The sequence below is a fragment of the Hippoglossus hippoglossus genome, chromosome 12, assembly GCF_009819705.1.
Source record: "Hippoglossus hippoglossus isolate fHipHip1 chromosome 12, fHipHip1.pri, whole genome shotgun sequence".
Taxonomy (NCBI): domain Eukaryota; kingdom Metazoa; phylum Chordata; class Actinopteri; order Pleuronectiformes; family Pleuronectidae; genus Hippoglossus; species Hippoglossus hippoglossus.
This window is the reverse complement of record NC_047162.1, coordinates 19,264,036-19,280,677: the sequence shown is the minus strand read 5'-3', so window position 1 is coordinate 19,280,677 and position 16,642 is coordinate 19,264,036. Positions and strand designations below refer to the sequence as shown.

The following is a 16,642-nucleotide window of genomic DNA, read 5'->3' as shown; positions in this document are numbered from 1 at the left end:
CCGTCTACCAGCTAATGAGACCTATTGCTTCAGATAAAACCCTTCAGAGTGGCGTCGGGCACAAAGGCAGACACACAAAGCGTGTTTATTCTGCAGAGGGCTCATGCTAATCAACCACTTGTACCTTCTCAAAAACAAAGGCCTGATATTTGCATTTCTGCAATGAGATATGAGTCGGTTTGTTTTTCTCTTTTCTTCCTCGTCCCCGTGTCTTTTATGTCCGAGCGCCGTGAGTGGATAAGATGAGAGACTCCTCGTCTGTTGTGAACACGTTTTGTTTGGTGCCGGACGTCGAGTGCTTTCTGTTTTTATTCCCGACACATAAAGGAACAGGTTTGGGCTCTAATCCGCTCTCAGACATGGATCCTGTGTCGGGGCCACGGGACGCTGGAGCGTTTCCCAGCATGCACTGGGAGGGACACAGGATGTTAATATGAACTAGACTAAACATCTCTCAGTGTCCTCGCCTGATGACGTCTCCTTGTCTCCTCTCTCCTAGCTGCCAGTTCAGCTGTGTGGTCGAGGAACGGTGGACAGGGAGCGTCATCGCCAAACTACGAGGCTCCGCTACACTCTCTGGTACGAACACACAACACACACACACACACAGACACACACATTGTGTATATGTGTAAATATAACATATGTAACATATAGAGTTTGGTCGGGGGAATGATACATCTTCCGTGTCCACTTGTCCTGCAGCAAAGTCGTATCGAGGACCGTCTGGAGCGTTTGGATGATGCCATCCACGTTCTGCGGAGCCACGCGGTGGGGCCGTCTACGGGTATGCCCAGTGGCCACGGTGAAATGCACAACCTCATCGGGGCGGCACACACGCACAACGGTGCCATGGGCGCCTTGACCAGCGGGTACGGGTCGGGACTGCTGTCGGCCAACAGACACGCCCTCATGGTAGGAACAGGGAGCATGTTTCAGTTCTATTAAAAGTAATTAGTCACTTCACATCCTCAAAAACATCATATTCATGTTCAGCCAAGACGAAACAAGAGAGGAGAGCAGGAATCGAACCCGTGAAGCAAGACCTCAGTAATGTTTTCCATATTTAAGTCTTTTGTCTTTTTTTGTCAACTTGAAACAATAAATACAATGAACCGAACAGATGTGTGACACAAGGAGAGAGAGAGAGAGAGAGAGGGAGAGAGAGAGAGAGAGAGAGAGAGAGAGAGAGACAGAGAGAGAGAGAGAGAGAGAGAGAGAGAGAGAGAGAGAGAGAGGGAGCATAATGAAAACCAGTGTAAACACACTCAGATGCCTGAAACTGTTCAGACTTTGTTTATTTGTGTTGTACGTTACTGTCCATATTTACATGTGCACGCACACACACACACACACACACACACCAGATGTTCACGCACACACACACACACACAGTAACACACAGACATTACGATAAGTTTTTATTTTCAAACTACACTTTAGTCTTTGTGTTGGAGTCGTTCAGTACAATCGGGTAAATCGGTTTCTCGTCTTAGTCGTGAGAAAAGTTAGTTTGATGATTATATTGACTCGTACTTTACGAAGGTGCATGAAAATGTGCACGTCAACAAAATGACCAACAGCATTGTATTGAAGCTCTGATCAGCATCTGGTGCCTGCAGGGGGCGCTAGCAGCAGGAGCGTTGTTCCTCCTTCTCTTCTTCTTCCTTAAGTTTTTGCTTTAAAGCATTATTTTCTCAATGAAGAGCACCTGTGTGTGTGTGTGTGTGTGTGTGTGTGTGTGTGTGTGTGTGTGTGTGTTGGCCAGCTACCACAGACAGTATCTTCTTCTCACGCACATCTGTCCACCCCCCCCCCCCCCCCCCCCCCCTCTCTTTCTCTCTCTCTCTCTCTCTCTCTCTCTCTCTCTCTCTCTCTCTTTCAATCTCTTTCTCTCTCTAAAATCAATATCACACCTTTAAGTTTTATTAAATTTACATCTAGTTATTTAATTAGACTTCAAGTGAGAAATGAAATGCCTGGTTTTAATCAGTTTTTAATATAATAATAATAACAATTTGTTTCTATGGCACTTATCTAAGCGAGGTTACAAAGTGCTTTACAACATATATGGGAATAAAACAACGAGTGAGACATAAACAAAAGAAAATATTAAAAACAAACATCTGTTTTGTTCTATTAGATATATAATATATATAATAAAATTATGTTTTATTAATGATGTTAAAATCAGGAGTTGTAGAGTCTCGGGGTCCTGATGGAAGACGCCTGGACACCTTTAGTTTTCAGCTTGTGAACCTCTAGTTGGTTGGAAGGTCTTTGGTCTGGAGCTCAGGGAGTTAGCGGCTCTGTGATTAACTGCTGAGCTTCATAAGGAGAATCTTAGAATCAATCCTAAATGTAGCAGCCAGTGATCGTTGCCGGGATTTGAGAGATAAGGGAGAATCTGGTGCTGGTTGAAGTGGGAGCAGACGCGTTCTGCACCAGTTACTGAGGAGGCAAGTTCAGGATGTCACCGTGAATCATGCTGGTGAAAAGGATTCAACACTTTCCACATAGATTTAAAAGATGGTGGAAAAAGAATTAGTGTGTGTTTGAATTCATGATCTAATTCTCAGTTTGTGGTAAAGACTCAACGACTGAACTTGAAAACGACTTTTCTGCCTTCTCTCCTCCCGGGACACAAACTCAGGATTAACTTTTATGAAGTGAGTCGGAGGTTTAGCCTAAGAAAACATTTCATGTTTACCTCTCGCTAATATTTTTACAAACTACTTTTCAGCTCAATCTTGAAATGATTCCAAATATGTTCCGACTCGTTTTCATGCGTCTGCAACAAGTGGAAAAAGAGTGTTTACTTACGGACACACACACACAGACACACACACACACACACACACACACACACACACACACACACACAGTCTCAGAAAGTGCTCCTTGTGTTGTCCTCATTAGCAGAAGTGTGTGTGTGTGTGTGTGTGTTGTGTGTGTGTGTGTGTGTGCTGTTATAGGTCTGGTGTGTTTTCAGATTTAAAGTAATGAGTCTGTTTTTCTGTCAGCCAATAATACACACACACACACACACACACACACACAGACACACACACACACACACACACACACACCAGTGCATGTGCCTGTTTAACGTCACGTTGTGGGGACTCGCCTCCATCGAGCAGTAAAACTAAAGAAGCTGCTGATTGACAAAGTTTTTTTTCCCACTTCCCATCAGAAAGTTTTATTTTGAGGATGAAGATTAAACTTCTCAGGAATTTCCTCCGTAATCCATCATTCACACATTTTAATTATTATTTTGTGTTTAGCTCGTGTCCACGCGAACACATCTGAAAACACACGTGACCGCTCTTTTATATTTCTTTCCTCTTTTCTCTTTCATGTCGTTTCTCGTAGCTGCGACTTCTCTCTCTCTCTCTCTCTCTCTCTCTCTCTTTCACTCACATGTTCTTTTTTATTATTGACACTTATTTTATTACATTTTTACTTTATTTTCTTTTTCCATCTTTTGTTTTTATCTTCTCATTAACACGCCCTCTCTCTCTCTCTCTCTCTCTCTCTCTTCCTCTTTCTCTCTTTAATACACACACACACACACACACACACACACACACACACACACACACAGCTGTATGTAGTTTGGCAGTGTTAGGCAGAGACGCCTGCAGGCTGAGGTCATAACTCTGGGAAAACAGGTGGTAGACTGATGTGGGAGAAAGAGAGGGGGGGGAGACGTATACACAGACAGGAATGCATCGTATACACACACATTAGAACTCGTACACTCGAGGTAGATACACACACACGTGTTCCCACGTTGTCTTCGGTCATTTAGCTTTTTATTTCCCCTCGATACGTCCAAGTGACGATGATCAGTTCCTCTGTGGAGCTGACTGTAAACTGTTGATGTCTGGACCTGCACTGAGGTCCGGACATTTTCCACAATGTTCTGTACGTGAGAACGCAAACGTCTGAGTGAGTTGCTCCAGTTCCATAGTAAAACGTCTGAGTGAGTCCGTGTGAGAATACAGCAGGAAAATGCCCTGTTTCTAAAGCCTCTTTCCCACTGGTCAAAACCCCACAAATCTGCAAAGTGATCGGACACAACCGACTTCACTCCTGCGTCAGTGGTAGAAACAGGTTTTTAGCTCCAGCTCCGATCGGCAGAGATGGAAACTTGTCTCTCAGGTAAACAAGCTAGTTTCCTCTGTATTTTAGCCGTGCAGATGCTGACGCTGCATCTTCTCCTGCAGGATATCGATGACGCACGTTGAATTTTCTCAGCGTTGGCTCGTAAGTGTCGTGCACTTGTTTTTCCATCTTTGGGAACAACGTGCAACGGCATTTCTTCTTAGTATTGTGCAATGCATCGCAACATGAATCACCGGGGAGGAAAACAGGAAGGCAGACTCCTCCACTGGCAATGGGGAAGCAGTCAATCGTCTTTCTGTAGCACGTAGAAGACGAGAACGTGGAAAGACGAAGGAGATTCCAGAGCTGGTGGTGATAAGGCTCCGACGTGTTGCTCCCCACATGTTCCTGTTTGAGCGACTCTGACCCGGACAGGAGAAACACTAACTCCAGAACATGTCTGATCCCAGATTTCTGGACATTTTCTGGAGTTCATGTCTGAAAACAGTTCGTGAGACTCTGTTTAATCTCCCGGCCGTCAGAGTGATTCATGGACATGAAACGGTCTGATCGTTGCAAACAGCAGAAACAGAGCAGCAGCAGAGAGGCAGTGAACTAAACGTGCAGAAGAAGAGTGTCCCCGACTCAGTGTGCAGGTTTTAAACTGTGTTTTCAGTTGATGCAGCTCCGCTCAGCGAGGATGTGACCCTGAAACAAGGGGAGGGGTCAGCTCAGATCTCTCTCTCTCTCCATTAAGCGGAGTCACATTAAGTGAAATGGATCATAATCTGCATCACTTTGCCTGTAAAACACACTAATGCCTTTTAAAGCTCTGCAGCTCCTCTCTCTCCTCAGTGGACTCACGGTAAGCTGATGGAAATCCACTGCTCCATTTACCTCCGGCACAAAAACAACAGTTGCAACAATGACAAACTCTATGGAGCTTATTCCTTTATTGACACTGTACAAAACGCAGGAGCCTGACGTTCTTCATTCTGCTCATTACACGCGGAATACAGAAAGAAACATATCCCACCGCTGGAAAATGTTGCTCCACTTTTCCTCTCGGAGAAGTCCAACCTCAACACTGTGTGTGTGTGTGTGTGTGTGTGTGTGTGTGTGTGTGTGTGTGTGTGTGTGTGTGTGTGTGTGTGTGTGTGTGTGTGTTGACGTTGCTACAGCAGGTGCTTTCTGTCAAGTGTTGAGCTTGCACAGAGCACAGACTGTACAGTTAGCAGACCATTCCACTGTGTGTGTGTGTGTGTGTGTGTGTGCGTGTGCGTGTGTGTGTGTGTGCGTGTGTGTGTGTGTGTGTGTGTGTGTGCGTGTTAAAGTCAGACCAACGTAGCCTCCAGTCTAAATATCCAATGTCCTGCAGTGAATCACAGTTTATTTTTTCTTTTGTCATAAATACAAAAATTAGGTCCAGTTTGAATCTTACATTTTGAATCAACAATCACATTCATGGCTTCGAGGCTCCTTCAGTATGAACCTGGTGACGTCGTGGGTCCATGGCGACGTGTTGCTCACAGCAGAAGTCCAGCAGACCTTTAATTTTCATTGGGTAATGGCAGCAGCAGCCAATCAAATCACATTAATGTAAAATGGAGGCAGAAGCAGTGGGTGAACCTGGTGTGTGTTCTTCTGGTGTGTGTTCTTCTGGTTGTGTTCTTCTGGTTGTGTTCTTCTGGTTGTGTTCTTCTGGTTGTGTTCTTCTGGTTGTGTTCTTCTGGTTGTATCGATAGCTAGCATGGTACGTTAGCGTGAGAGTCGGCTCTGTTGCGTGTGCATTGTCCTGAATGTGCTCATGAAACTGAGTCGTGCAGTTTCTGAGATGAGAAACCCAAGTGGACGTCCTCCTTCATGTCACAGCTCCTCTTCTCCTCCTGCCTTTCACAGAGGGGTGTGTGTGTGTTTGTGTTTGTGTGTTTATTTTGTTCAGCCTGCGACAATAATCAGAAACGACAAATGGAAATTGCAGAAATTCATCTAATGCAGGTTGAAATATTACAATTTACAGAGTTAGTGAATTGAGTTTATTTTTCTTCTCTCAGTCAGACACAGACTCAGGCTTGTCCCTACTGTTTACAACTGCATGACAAGTGTGTGTGTGTGTGTGTGTGTGTGTGTGTGTGTGTGTGTGTGTGTGTGTGTGTGTGTGTGTGTGTGTGTGTGTGTGTGTGTGTGTGTGTGTGTGTGTGTGTGTGTGTGTGTGTGTGTGTGTGTGTAAGTGCACTGATTACACAGGAAGAAGAGAAGGTAGGGAATTTCTGGGTCAAGAGATGACACACACACACTCTCACACACACACATTTTAAATGAACTCACTGATCAACAACATTGCAGATGACAGTTACTCAGCTCCACCTCCTCCTCCTCCTCCTCCTCCACCTCCTCGTCCTCCTCCTCCTCCTCCTCATCCTCCTCCTCCTCCTTTTCTATAGTTGAGATATTAAAATACTTTTAATTGTAGGTTCTTATTAATGAATTCTCAACCTACAGCTGTTTGTTAAAAATCAACACTTTTAAGGCAGGAGATTAATGTAGAAATCAAATCGGCATCAAATCTTCAGAAACTTAAATTCATTCTCTAATAGGTCAAAAATTATAATTTCTAACTGGTTGAATTTTATTTTATTTAAGGACGATGCTGTGATGCATTGAACATGTTTGATTATCTTAACTTTAATTTATTCACCAACCTAAAGTAAATGAAGAAAGGTCATGTGACCCACTCGTCATGTGACGCACCAATTTAAATCTCTTGATATTTATCTAAACAACAAACTGCGACTCAGACGTTCAACTTCCTGTTAGAGTCCGTCCAACACGTCACATGATCATCACGTCACGTGTTCACTTCCTGTCTGACACGGAGCTGACAGGATGTTAGAGAATCAGCTGTTGGAAACTCTCCTTGTTGGTGCATTCAAGGACACTCTGACATTTTCAGACTTGGCTGCCGAACAGTAACGTTTGTAAGGCGAAGATGAAAAAAAAAAAAAACACCACTGTATTCTTTTCCCTGTGTTTGATTTTAAACTCTCAAAACACAGATGTGTGAGCGTCCTTGAACGCAGCTCTGACGAAAAATCAGCACAAACCAAAACTAAATAACCTGAACTCAAGGTCCACTCACGGACTTTACGTGTTGACGGTTAAATCAAAACTTTCCGCCGGTGCCTCCGTGTTGTCATTGGCGATTAAGTGTAGCTGCCGTCCAATCAGCTGCGTGGAACCTGCGGGGGAAAGCGAACGTGGCAGCGATTCGTGGCAAATATCGGAGCTGCACCGGCAGCAGATCAGTTTCTGTGTGATTTATTTATATTTTTCTCCTCCGTCTGTCTCCCTGTCATCCCTCCTCATTGAACTAAATTAAGGAAGAGAGAAGGAAGGCTCGTTAAAATATAAAAGCCCCTCCATTAAAAATGTACGCCGCGCTCCCCGGCTCCCTCTCTGCTGCCATTTTGCATTTGGGAATCCAGGCGGTGATGAAAGGCAGAGAGCAGGAAGGAAAGGCACGGGAGAAAGAGGAGAGGAAGAAGAATAGAAAAAAGAGGGCAAAGAGACGTGTGGACACAGACTGTGGACGCTCGCACACACAGACACACACACACACACACACACATGCTGACAAACGGGTCGACATTTTGTGGTATTTGCAGGGAGCGAGGGAGCATGTGGCGGGCAAGACCTCGCCGTCATCCAGCTGGATTAACACACAGACGGATTTCATTCTCAAAACAACTTTATTCACACCGTCGCTGCAGCACATTTAAATAAAGTGACTTAAAGACATGCGTTGAGTTGCATTGTGGGTAATGTAGCCACCAGGGAGGAAGAATGTGAGGAATAAAGAACTCAATGGTCTAAACTTCAACGACACGATGCTAAACTCGATAGAACTTTTTAAAAGAATGTAATTGTGTCCGAGCCTGAAACGAAGTGTAGATTAAACTCCACTGGTCTTTGTAAACCAATGAACAGAAACAATAACTGTTGAACAAACACGTTTATTTGATCGATGGCGACAAACACTTGATTTATGTTCTCCATGGCAACCACGGGCAACCGCTGCTGTTCCCAGTGAGCGACATCGGCTGAATGGACGCGTCGCTCGCTGCTAATTGGTCGGAGCGACTCCACAAACAGAACGCAGCTAACACCGGCGCCATGTCAGGCTGAATAATGGATTGAAATGAAATGGCAATTCAGTCTGATTATCACGCCATTAAAGACCCACCACACACACACACACACACACACACACACACACACACACACACACACACACACACACACACCATGTTCACAGTCTCCAGGTCTGAACATCTATCACCACTCATATCGAGAAAAGTGTCCCGCTGATAAAACACAGCTCAGGACGAGGAGGGAGAGAGATTCTGAGCCACAGGACGCAATACGAGAGCTGGCACCACACACACACACTCACACACACACACAGATACACACACACACACACACACAGATACACACACACACACACACACACACACACACACACACACACACACACACACACACACACACACAAAGTGAGCCCATCTCGTGCCAAAACAGTGAGTCCCTGCTGGAAGCTGCTCGGTGCTCTGGGAATTAGAAATCCCACAATTAAACATATGGGCATTAAGATAATTGTCAGTTGTTGTGCTTTCGTGTGTGTGTGTGTGTGTGTGTGTGTGTGTGTGTGTGTGTGTGTGTGTGTGTGTGTGTGTGTGTGTGTGTGTGGCGGACAGATGGATAGGATTCAGCCAAGCACACACGCAAACACACAGACACACACAGAGGCCTACACACCCTACAGCGTCCATTGGAAATTCACATAAAAAAACAAGGACACACACTTGAGTTAAAAAAAAAAACAGTAAATATACATGTCAGACACGGAGATACACACTGATAAACACACACACACACACACACACACACACACACACACACTTCCAAACACACACACACACACAAGCACAGGGAAGAGCAGCTTCTTAAAACATCTCGAGGAATGGTCTTTGTGTGTGTGTGTGTGTGTGTGTGTGTTTGTTTGTGTGTGTGTGTGTGTGTGTTTGTGTGTGTGTGTTTGTTTGTGAGAGTGTGTGTGTGTGTCTGTTTGTGTGTGTGTGTGAGCGACAGATGGGGACCTTTCCTGACTCAGGAAGGTAGACGATGCCCTCAACAGGCCAAAGATAAAACTACAGCGAGAAAGAACTCAGTTGTATTTGTAAAAAATTTTGTGGGCAAAAATTTCATTCATATAATTTGAAATAAAATGAGATGCATGAAAAGATAATTCAAATGTATTTTATATATAGTAAATAGAGGATCAATAAGATATTTTATGACTCGATTTACAAGCATTTTATTTTAATAATTCAATGTAGAACATAAAAAAGGAAAAAACTAATAAGAAAATGTTAACAGTTAAATCACAAGAAGAGAAAGTTGTTTTATAATAAAATATGCAAATATAAATACACACATAATATCATATATATGTAATATGGATCATCATGTAGTTCCTGTCAAGGTGAATTTTGATTCTTGACTGTAGTTTATTTTAATTCAGTCCCACACACATTGTCCTGCTGCAGTTAATATATCACTAAAGAACTAAATGTACTTTAAATAGATCAAAGCAGTATTTAATTTTTTTTTAATAGAATTGGCCAAAACCAGTTTTCGGAGGATTCTGAGGTGTTTTTAGAAATCAAATGATATATTTAAGAGTTGTTTTGAAAGGTTTCAGTAAGAAGCAGCAGACCTGATGTTAACTGATCAGTCGCAGAATCACAGCAGCTGTTTGTTAATCATTATGAATTATGAATCTGTGTTTTCCAGGTGGGCCCGCACAGAGAAGACGGCGGGAGCGGTTTGCGTAGCGGCCACTCGATGGCCGGTCAGGGGCCTGGGCCTCAGCTGCCGGGTCAGTCGGCCTCGTCGCCGGACCTCAACCAGCCCGACCCGTACCGCGGTGAGTCAAGACGTCACGTGCAGTAGATACAGGGAGAATCGAACCTCCGATGTTCAAATCAAACACACGCAGACAACAAGTCGTACGAGTCGTGTGTTAGTGTGTGAGTGTGTGAGTGTGTGAGTGTGTGAGTGTGAGTGTGTGAGTGTGTGTGGGGAAAAAGAAACACAGGTTAAGATGATGGAACTCGACCCAATCGAGGATCAGAAAGTTAAGAAGCGTAGAGTCGGATCTCAGCTGGCGAGCTTCATCTCCACCGGCGGAGCGGCACTTAGCGAGGAGGGTAAATGGATAAACTGTGTGTGTGTGTGTCTGTGTGTGTGTGTGTTATATGTGGAGGAGCTAAAGTGTATATGAGCGCGCTGCGGAGCAAATTAGCCCTGAGCCGGTTTTTAAAGGCTGAAAATAAGTCTGCTGGCAGCAAAGTTCAGCCAGAAGCATCCAGAGCCAAGTGTGTAATGAGGTGAGAGAGAGAGGGAAACACACACACACACACACACACACACACACACACACACACACACACACACACACACACACACACACACACACACACACACACACACACACACACACACAGTGAGCCAGAAGTTCTTATTCCTGCATCCATCCATAACACACACACACACACATACACACACACACACACACACACACACCCACACACACACACCCACACACACACACACACACACACACACACACACACACACACACACACACACACACACACACACACACGTGGAGGCTGTAAATAAAGGATGTTAAAATGTTTTTGGCAGAGCTGTGGTTTCCTGAGGTCTTTGATTTTATTCATGAACAGTAAAGTTCAGATTTGTTTTTACATTTAAATCATTTTATGAGATTTTGTGTGTGTGTTGGAGGAAGGATGATTTTCACAGTAAATATAGAACATAACTTATTCATGTATTAATGTACGTGCATCGTTTAAAGTGAACATAAATCCTGAGGTGTGTGATGATCCAGTGAGTTGTAGGATCCTCTGCTGCTGGATGATCAGGTTGTTCTTTTAGTTCGTCCAACATCACGTGTGTAGTTGTGTGTTTTCTGCCCCCCCCCCCCACACACCCACCCACACACACACACACACACACACACACACACACACACACACACAGCTATAGACAAACTGAGGCTCGTCCCCAGCTTCCTGCGTCCACCCGTCTCTCGTCCTCCTGGTTTCACTCAGAGGCACAAAGTCACTTTTCACAAGTTCATTTAAATACATGCAGCTATTTATGCACAAACACACAGTGATTGTACGGAGCCGGACGCACACACACGAGTACACACAAAACAAACACAGGCCGTCACTCAAAGCCGCGCACAAAATGCACCCAGTCAGGCAAACGCAGATCCAAAATGGCCGACAGTCGCCCGTGTGTGTGTGTGTTGACGGAGACGTTGGCAGCGACCCAGTGACGGATCCATACAGACGTGTGATAAAGGCGGCTCTGTTCAGCCGAGTGAGACGGAGGCTCAGCGGCTGCACCACGTCTCTCCCCGGCCGCCGCCATCTTGGAGGTGGACCTGGGAATCAGCGGCGTCGACCCGACGTCGGCAGCTCAGGAGACTTTACATGTTCTGAAGCTGGAGCGACCTCGTGTTGTTCACCAGCCTGAATCACATTTCAACACGTTTCACTTCGTATGAACGAGCTGAATCCAGTGTAGCAGTTTTATCTCTGGATTCTGTGTGGATGTAAACTTGATAAAGATGCAGCCAAAGTGTCCTGATCGCCCCCTGGTGGCCGGCTGTAGTACAGCTCATAAACCCTGCCTCCTCTGTGTTAGCAGATGGGACAAGGGACAAAAACAAATGTGTAAAATCCACGTTGACTCAATGTTTGTCAAAGATGGCCTCTGTCGTTTTCTGTCGTTCTCATCACACTGATGTTTGTCCATGTTTCTGATGAACTCTCTCCTCCTCTCTCCTCCTCCTCTCTCCTCCTCTCTCCTCCTGCAGCGCTGTCCGGAGGTCATCAGGGCCAGAGCGCCTCCTCCGTCAGCTCAGAGATCAAGTCTGAGGACGAGGGCGACGAGAACCTCCAGGACTCCAAGCCTCTGGATCCCAAGAGGGAGGACGCCGACGGCAAGGAGCTGAAAGCTAATGACAGGTCAGGATCTCGGATGTTTGGGAAACTTGTGCTGATGAAAACTTGTTGACGATCTGTGTTGTTCTTTGTAATTCTGCTCATTTTATTTACTCTTTTGCGACACATCCATTTTCTAACATTTCCTATTATTTCCTAGTTGCTATCGCCCCCTACAGCTGAACATATATCACATACATGTGTTAGGGAGCAATAATTCAAATCTGCGTGAAACCAGAGTGAGACGCGTTAAATCAGAAAAGATGATGTCGCTTGAGTCAACGTCAACCGGCGCTGAAGACGACGTGGGGGCGGAGCTTAGCACACCTCATTAGTATTTTAAGGATCTGATGTGCAGCCAAAAATCTTATCCTGCAAAGTTTGATTAAAACCAAATGAGTTTCAACTTTGTCAAACAAATTTTAACACATTCAGAAAATGTCTGATATGAAACCATATTGTTAAATAGATATAAATTCTAACAGCTACAGAGATGTACGATCATATTGTAACAAATTATGTATTTTAATGAATGAGGGACGATAGAAAAACTAAAGCATGTAAATCAAATCACATATTCTGTGATTGGCTGTATTTTCCATTCAAATTTAACGATTTAGACTAAAAACATAAGACAGAGTCAAGTTTTATTAAATTTAAATTAATGTTTAGCTCTTTGGCAACTGTAATAAACCAAACCTCCTTTAGTCTTGTTTTGCTGAGAGAAACGAAAATATTCTATTTGAAATTTTACATTTTCTTCATATTGACTGAAAACATGAAACACGGCAGATTAGTCTTTAAAATACCCAGAATGCATCAGGTTCCACACAGAATCTACTGCAGGTTTTCATCAACATCAGATTCTCCACAGAAATTTTAACTTGAGCTTTCATCCTGAAATCCCTCCTCTCCTCCTCCTCCTCCTCCTCCTCCTCTCCCCTGTGTCTCTCCTCTTTGTTGGTCACCGTAGCAACAACGAGGACGAGGACCTGTCTCCGGAGCAGAAGATGGAGAGGGAGCGGGAACGGCGGATGGCCAACAACGCACGGGAACGCCTGCGCGTCCGTGACATCAACGAAGCGTTCAAGGAGCTGGGAAAGATGGTGCAGCTGCACCTGAAGAGCGACAAACCTCAGACCAAGTTACTGATCCTGCACCAGGCCGTGGCCGTCATCCTCAGCCTGGAGCAGCAAGTCCGAGGTCAGGTTCAGAGAGAGACACGTGACCTTTGACCCCGATGCAACAGAGATACTGAACCTCATCTGCAAAACGCTCATTTGAGGGTTTATGGCAGAAATAGTGATTTCACTGCTTGGTCATTAAAAAAAGGACCAAAGAGCTTGTTATGAAAAAAACATCTATAACGGTCTAAAATTTAATTATCTGAACTTTTAGGTCTTAAAATCTCCTAAAAACATTAATATATAAGGTCCTAGATTCATACTAATACTGTCTTCTTTACGTTAAAGTCGCTCATATTTAAATGAATTTAAATGTGATGCTTTAAAAATTGTTTTTTGTTTTATGAGAAATGTGATTTTTCCCGTAGTTGTGGAAACAGAACTCAAAAATGTACCTGAGTAAAAGTAAAAGTACATCATTAACTTTCTTACCTGAATATCAATAAGTAAAACTTATTTAACTTTTACTTTTCTCACTTCTGCTGATTTAATGAAGTCAAATGATTTCACTTCACGTTGGAGCAGAGCCGCTCACTTACAGCACATGCAGTACTGCAGAGGCTCCAGTAGAGGGCAGTGGTGGCAGCTGTCGCCCTCTCAGTCTCTTCAGTTCAAGATGGAGCCTGAAACAAAAACCATCTCTGAGAAGAAAGAGAACCAATGTTCTGTTATCTCCCTGCAGAGAGGAACCTGAACCCCAAGGCCGCTTGTCTGAAGCGCCGCGAGGAGGAGAAGGTGACGGTGACGTCGGACGGGACCCCCCTGTCGCTGGCCGCCGCGCACCACGCCGCCGCCTCCGTCATGGGCGATGGGTCGAACCCCATGGGACAAATGTAAAACACAGCCCCACCTCCTCCCCCCTGATTGGTCAGAAGGTTTCACTTATAAACTAATCTGCTGTTGTACCTTTAACTCTTTTAATTCAGAAACCAGCTCAGAAACTTTACTCATTTTAAAAACCATCTATCCAATGAAATGAAATTGGAAACAAAACTTCCCCCCCCCCCCCCCCATGAAAACAAGTTTTTCATTCTATATTAGTTTCACTTCGGATAATTGGAAAAATGAAATTCACAAAGAATCAGTTTTCTGATTTTCATTCATATCGACTCATGTGTTGTTTGTGTTTTTTTAACCTGCAGCTTCCTGCAGAATTTAATTCAATTCAAATACAACTGGAAAGATACGTTTAAAATCCTGTTCAGTTTTCATCACTAAACCAAAATATTAAATGAAGCAAAACTTCCTGTTTTGAGTCCTAATTTCAAAATAAAACTCCAAAAACTTAGATAGAGGAGTTTATATTTGATATTCTTTTACTTTTTATCTCTTTTCTTTGTGACTATAAACAAAACAATAAAGTTAGATTTATTTGTATCTTGATGAAAACAAAGTATCCAGTTGTATTGAGATTTCTCCTGATTCCAAAAAACTAAAATGACACAAACAACATGTTGATAAATTCTCATTTAGATAAATAAACAATCGTGATTATTTGACTAAATTCATAGAGAAACATTGTTCGGCTCCTGACAGTTAAATCCTGTCGGAGCTGATGATGCAAAGTGAGGTTCTGTCTGGTTCAGGTACATCTTAACAACAGATTGGTCGTAAGTGTGATTTTAATGTGTGAACGTGTTTGTTCTTGTCTCTTTACACTCGACCTGTGTTTCTGTTTGTGTAAAGTTCAGCTTGTTCTAATGTTGACGCTGAGGAGCAGGAGCGACGAAGACAAAACCACACATGGTCTCTTATCTGGAAAAGATATTTTATTCATTGAAGTTTTGTGCAGGTTTCATATTAATTCAGAACATTTCTGAGTATTTATATTGAAACGGACGACAGGTACTAAACTACTAAAACATAGGTTGATTACTATCATGTGGATGTAATAAAGCTGCTTGTGTACATCTCCTTAAAGGATGTGTAGTGTTTTACAAGTGGAAACAAATTCCAGATTATCATTTTTTAATCAGTTTCCTTTTTAACAAGCAGCTTATTGATCTCAGTCCATTTCTAGGAAACAAATACGTCTGTCAACATTTAGGAAACTCTTTTTATTCCAGTATCTCACTCACAGATATTTCGAGAATTTGGAAATCCGTGCATTCAGCAAACTCCAACATCCAAAATAATGAAAATATGAGAAACAAATTTGTCTTCAGTCTCAAAGTTTCAGACTAAGTTCAGCGGGTGTTGATTTTTGTATCGTCCTGTTTCTGCTCAGCAACAATTATGTCTCAGATTTATGATCTTCAAATAAATCAAATACTCCGATCTGGAGTAAGTTAGTTTAAGAACTACTGATGAGCACGAAATTTACCACACACATAAGATGTAGTCTTGGATTTCATTGAGCTCATTCCTGCTCCCCAGAGGATTTACTCACATGAAGATTTTCGTTTATGATTGAACAAACATTTTCAGCCCTATTATTGTCGTGGGGTGTAATAAGTACTGCCACCACTAGGGGCGTTAGAGTAAATAAGTCAACAAATGTTTTGTGTGTGTTCTTGTTCGCAGGATATTTCTTTATTTCTTTATTTACTCTTCTCTTCTCTTTCCGTCCGTCCAGGTCGAAGGTGCCAGAGTTCATCAAGATGATGAGTGACCACTTCCTCTGACGCTGTTTCCATAGCAACCCAGCTCTCAATCAAACCCGTTGTCGCTTCAGCCCGACCAATCAGATCAGCCTCTTTCTCTCCTCTCGTCTGTCGTCTCCGATCCTCCTCCTCGCCTCTGTCTCCCTCTTCTGTCGAGAACACGAACTGCAGAGTCACACTAGTCGCTTTCGTCACTTCGCCGCTGAAGTGAACCGGACGCCACTTTTGGAGACGTTGAAACCGCCGCCGCCGTCACGTGGCCGCGATGAAGCGGAGGATTGTGGGAGCTTTTCACACAAAGTGACAGCAACGGACAAAAGTCTTTGGAATCACATCATCCAAGAAATTCTTCTTGTACTTCTTGTTTTATCAGCATTCCCAGTTTTAAAGAATAAAAGGGTTCTATATATATAAAAATATATATATAGTATATATACGAGAAAAGGCAAAAAAAAAAAATGATGAAAACCTTGATTTTTAAAAAAGTGCACCGGGACGCAGGCAGCGAGGAGACGAAGGTCGTTCAGAGCGGAAAACAAAACATATCACAAAGTGTTTCAAGAGATTTCTGTTTTTTTAGTTTTTTTTTTTTAAAGCAACAACATGTTGTTGGACGCAGCTTCGGCGCGTCTCTGATTGGTCT

General features: G+C 43.4%; 1 protein-coding gene across 6 annotated transcripts in view; it reads left to right on the top strand.

Annotated features, from left to right (window-relative positions):
• The window catches only part of LOC117771313 (transcription factor 4-like), a 157,613-nt gene extending 141,201 nt beyond the window's left edge, over positions 1 to 16,412 (top strand). For 3 of the 6 annotated variants that reach the window (XM_034601525.1, XM_034601528.1, XM_034601529.1), the window contains 7 exons: positions 500 to 579; positions 706 to 915; positions 9,967 to 10,099; positions 12,086 to 12,243; positions 13,181 to 13,415; positions 14,079 to 14,229; positions 15,972 to 16,412. In XM_034601525.1, the coding sequence (XP_034457416.1) occupies positions 500 to 579; positions 706 to 915; positions 9,967 to 10,099; positions 12,086 to 12,243; positions 13,181 to 13,415; positions 14,079 to 14,229; positions 15,972 to 16,020 (1,016 nt within the window). In that variant the 3' untranslated portion in view covers positions 16,021 to 16,412. The remainder of the gene's footprint in view (positions 1 to 499; positions 580 to 705; positions 916 to 9,966; positions 10,100 to 12,085; positions 12,244 to 13,180; positions 13,416 to 14,078; positions 14,230 to 15,971) is intronic. The other 3 variants (XM_034601526.1, XM_034601531.1, XM_034601530.1) reach the window with 1 other exon arrangement.
• Positions 16,413 to 16,642: the final 230 nt, after the last annotated feature.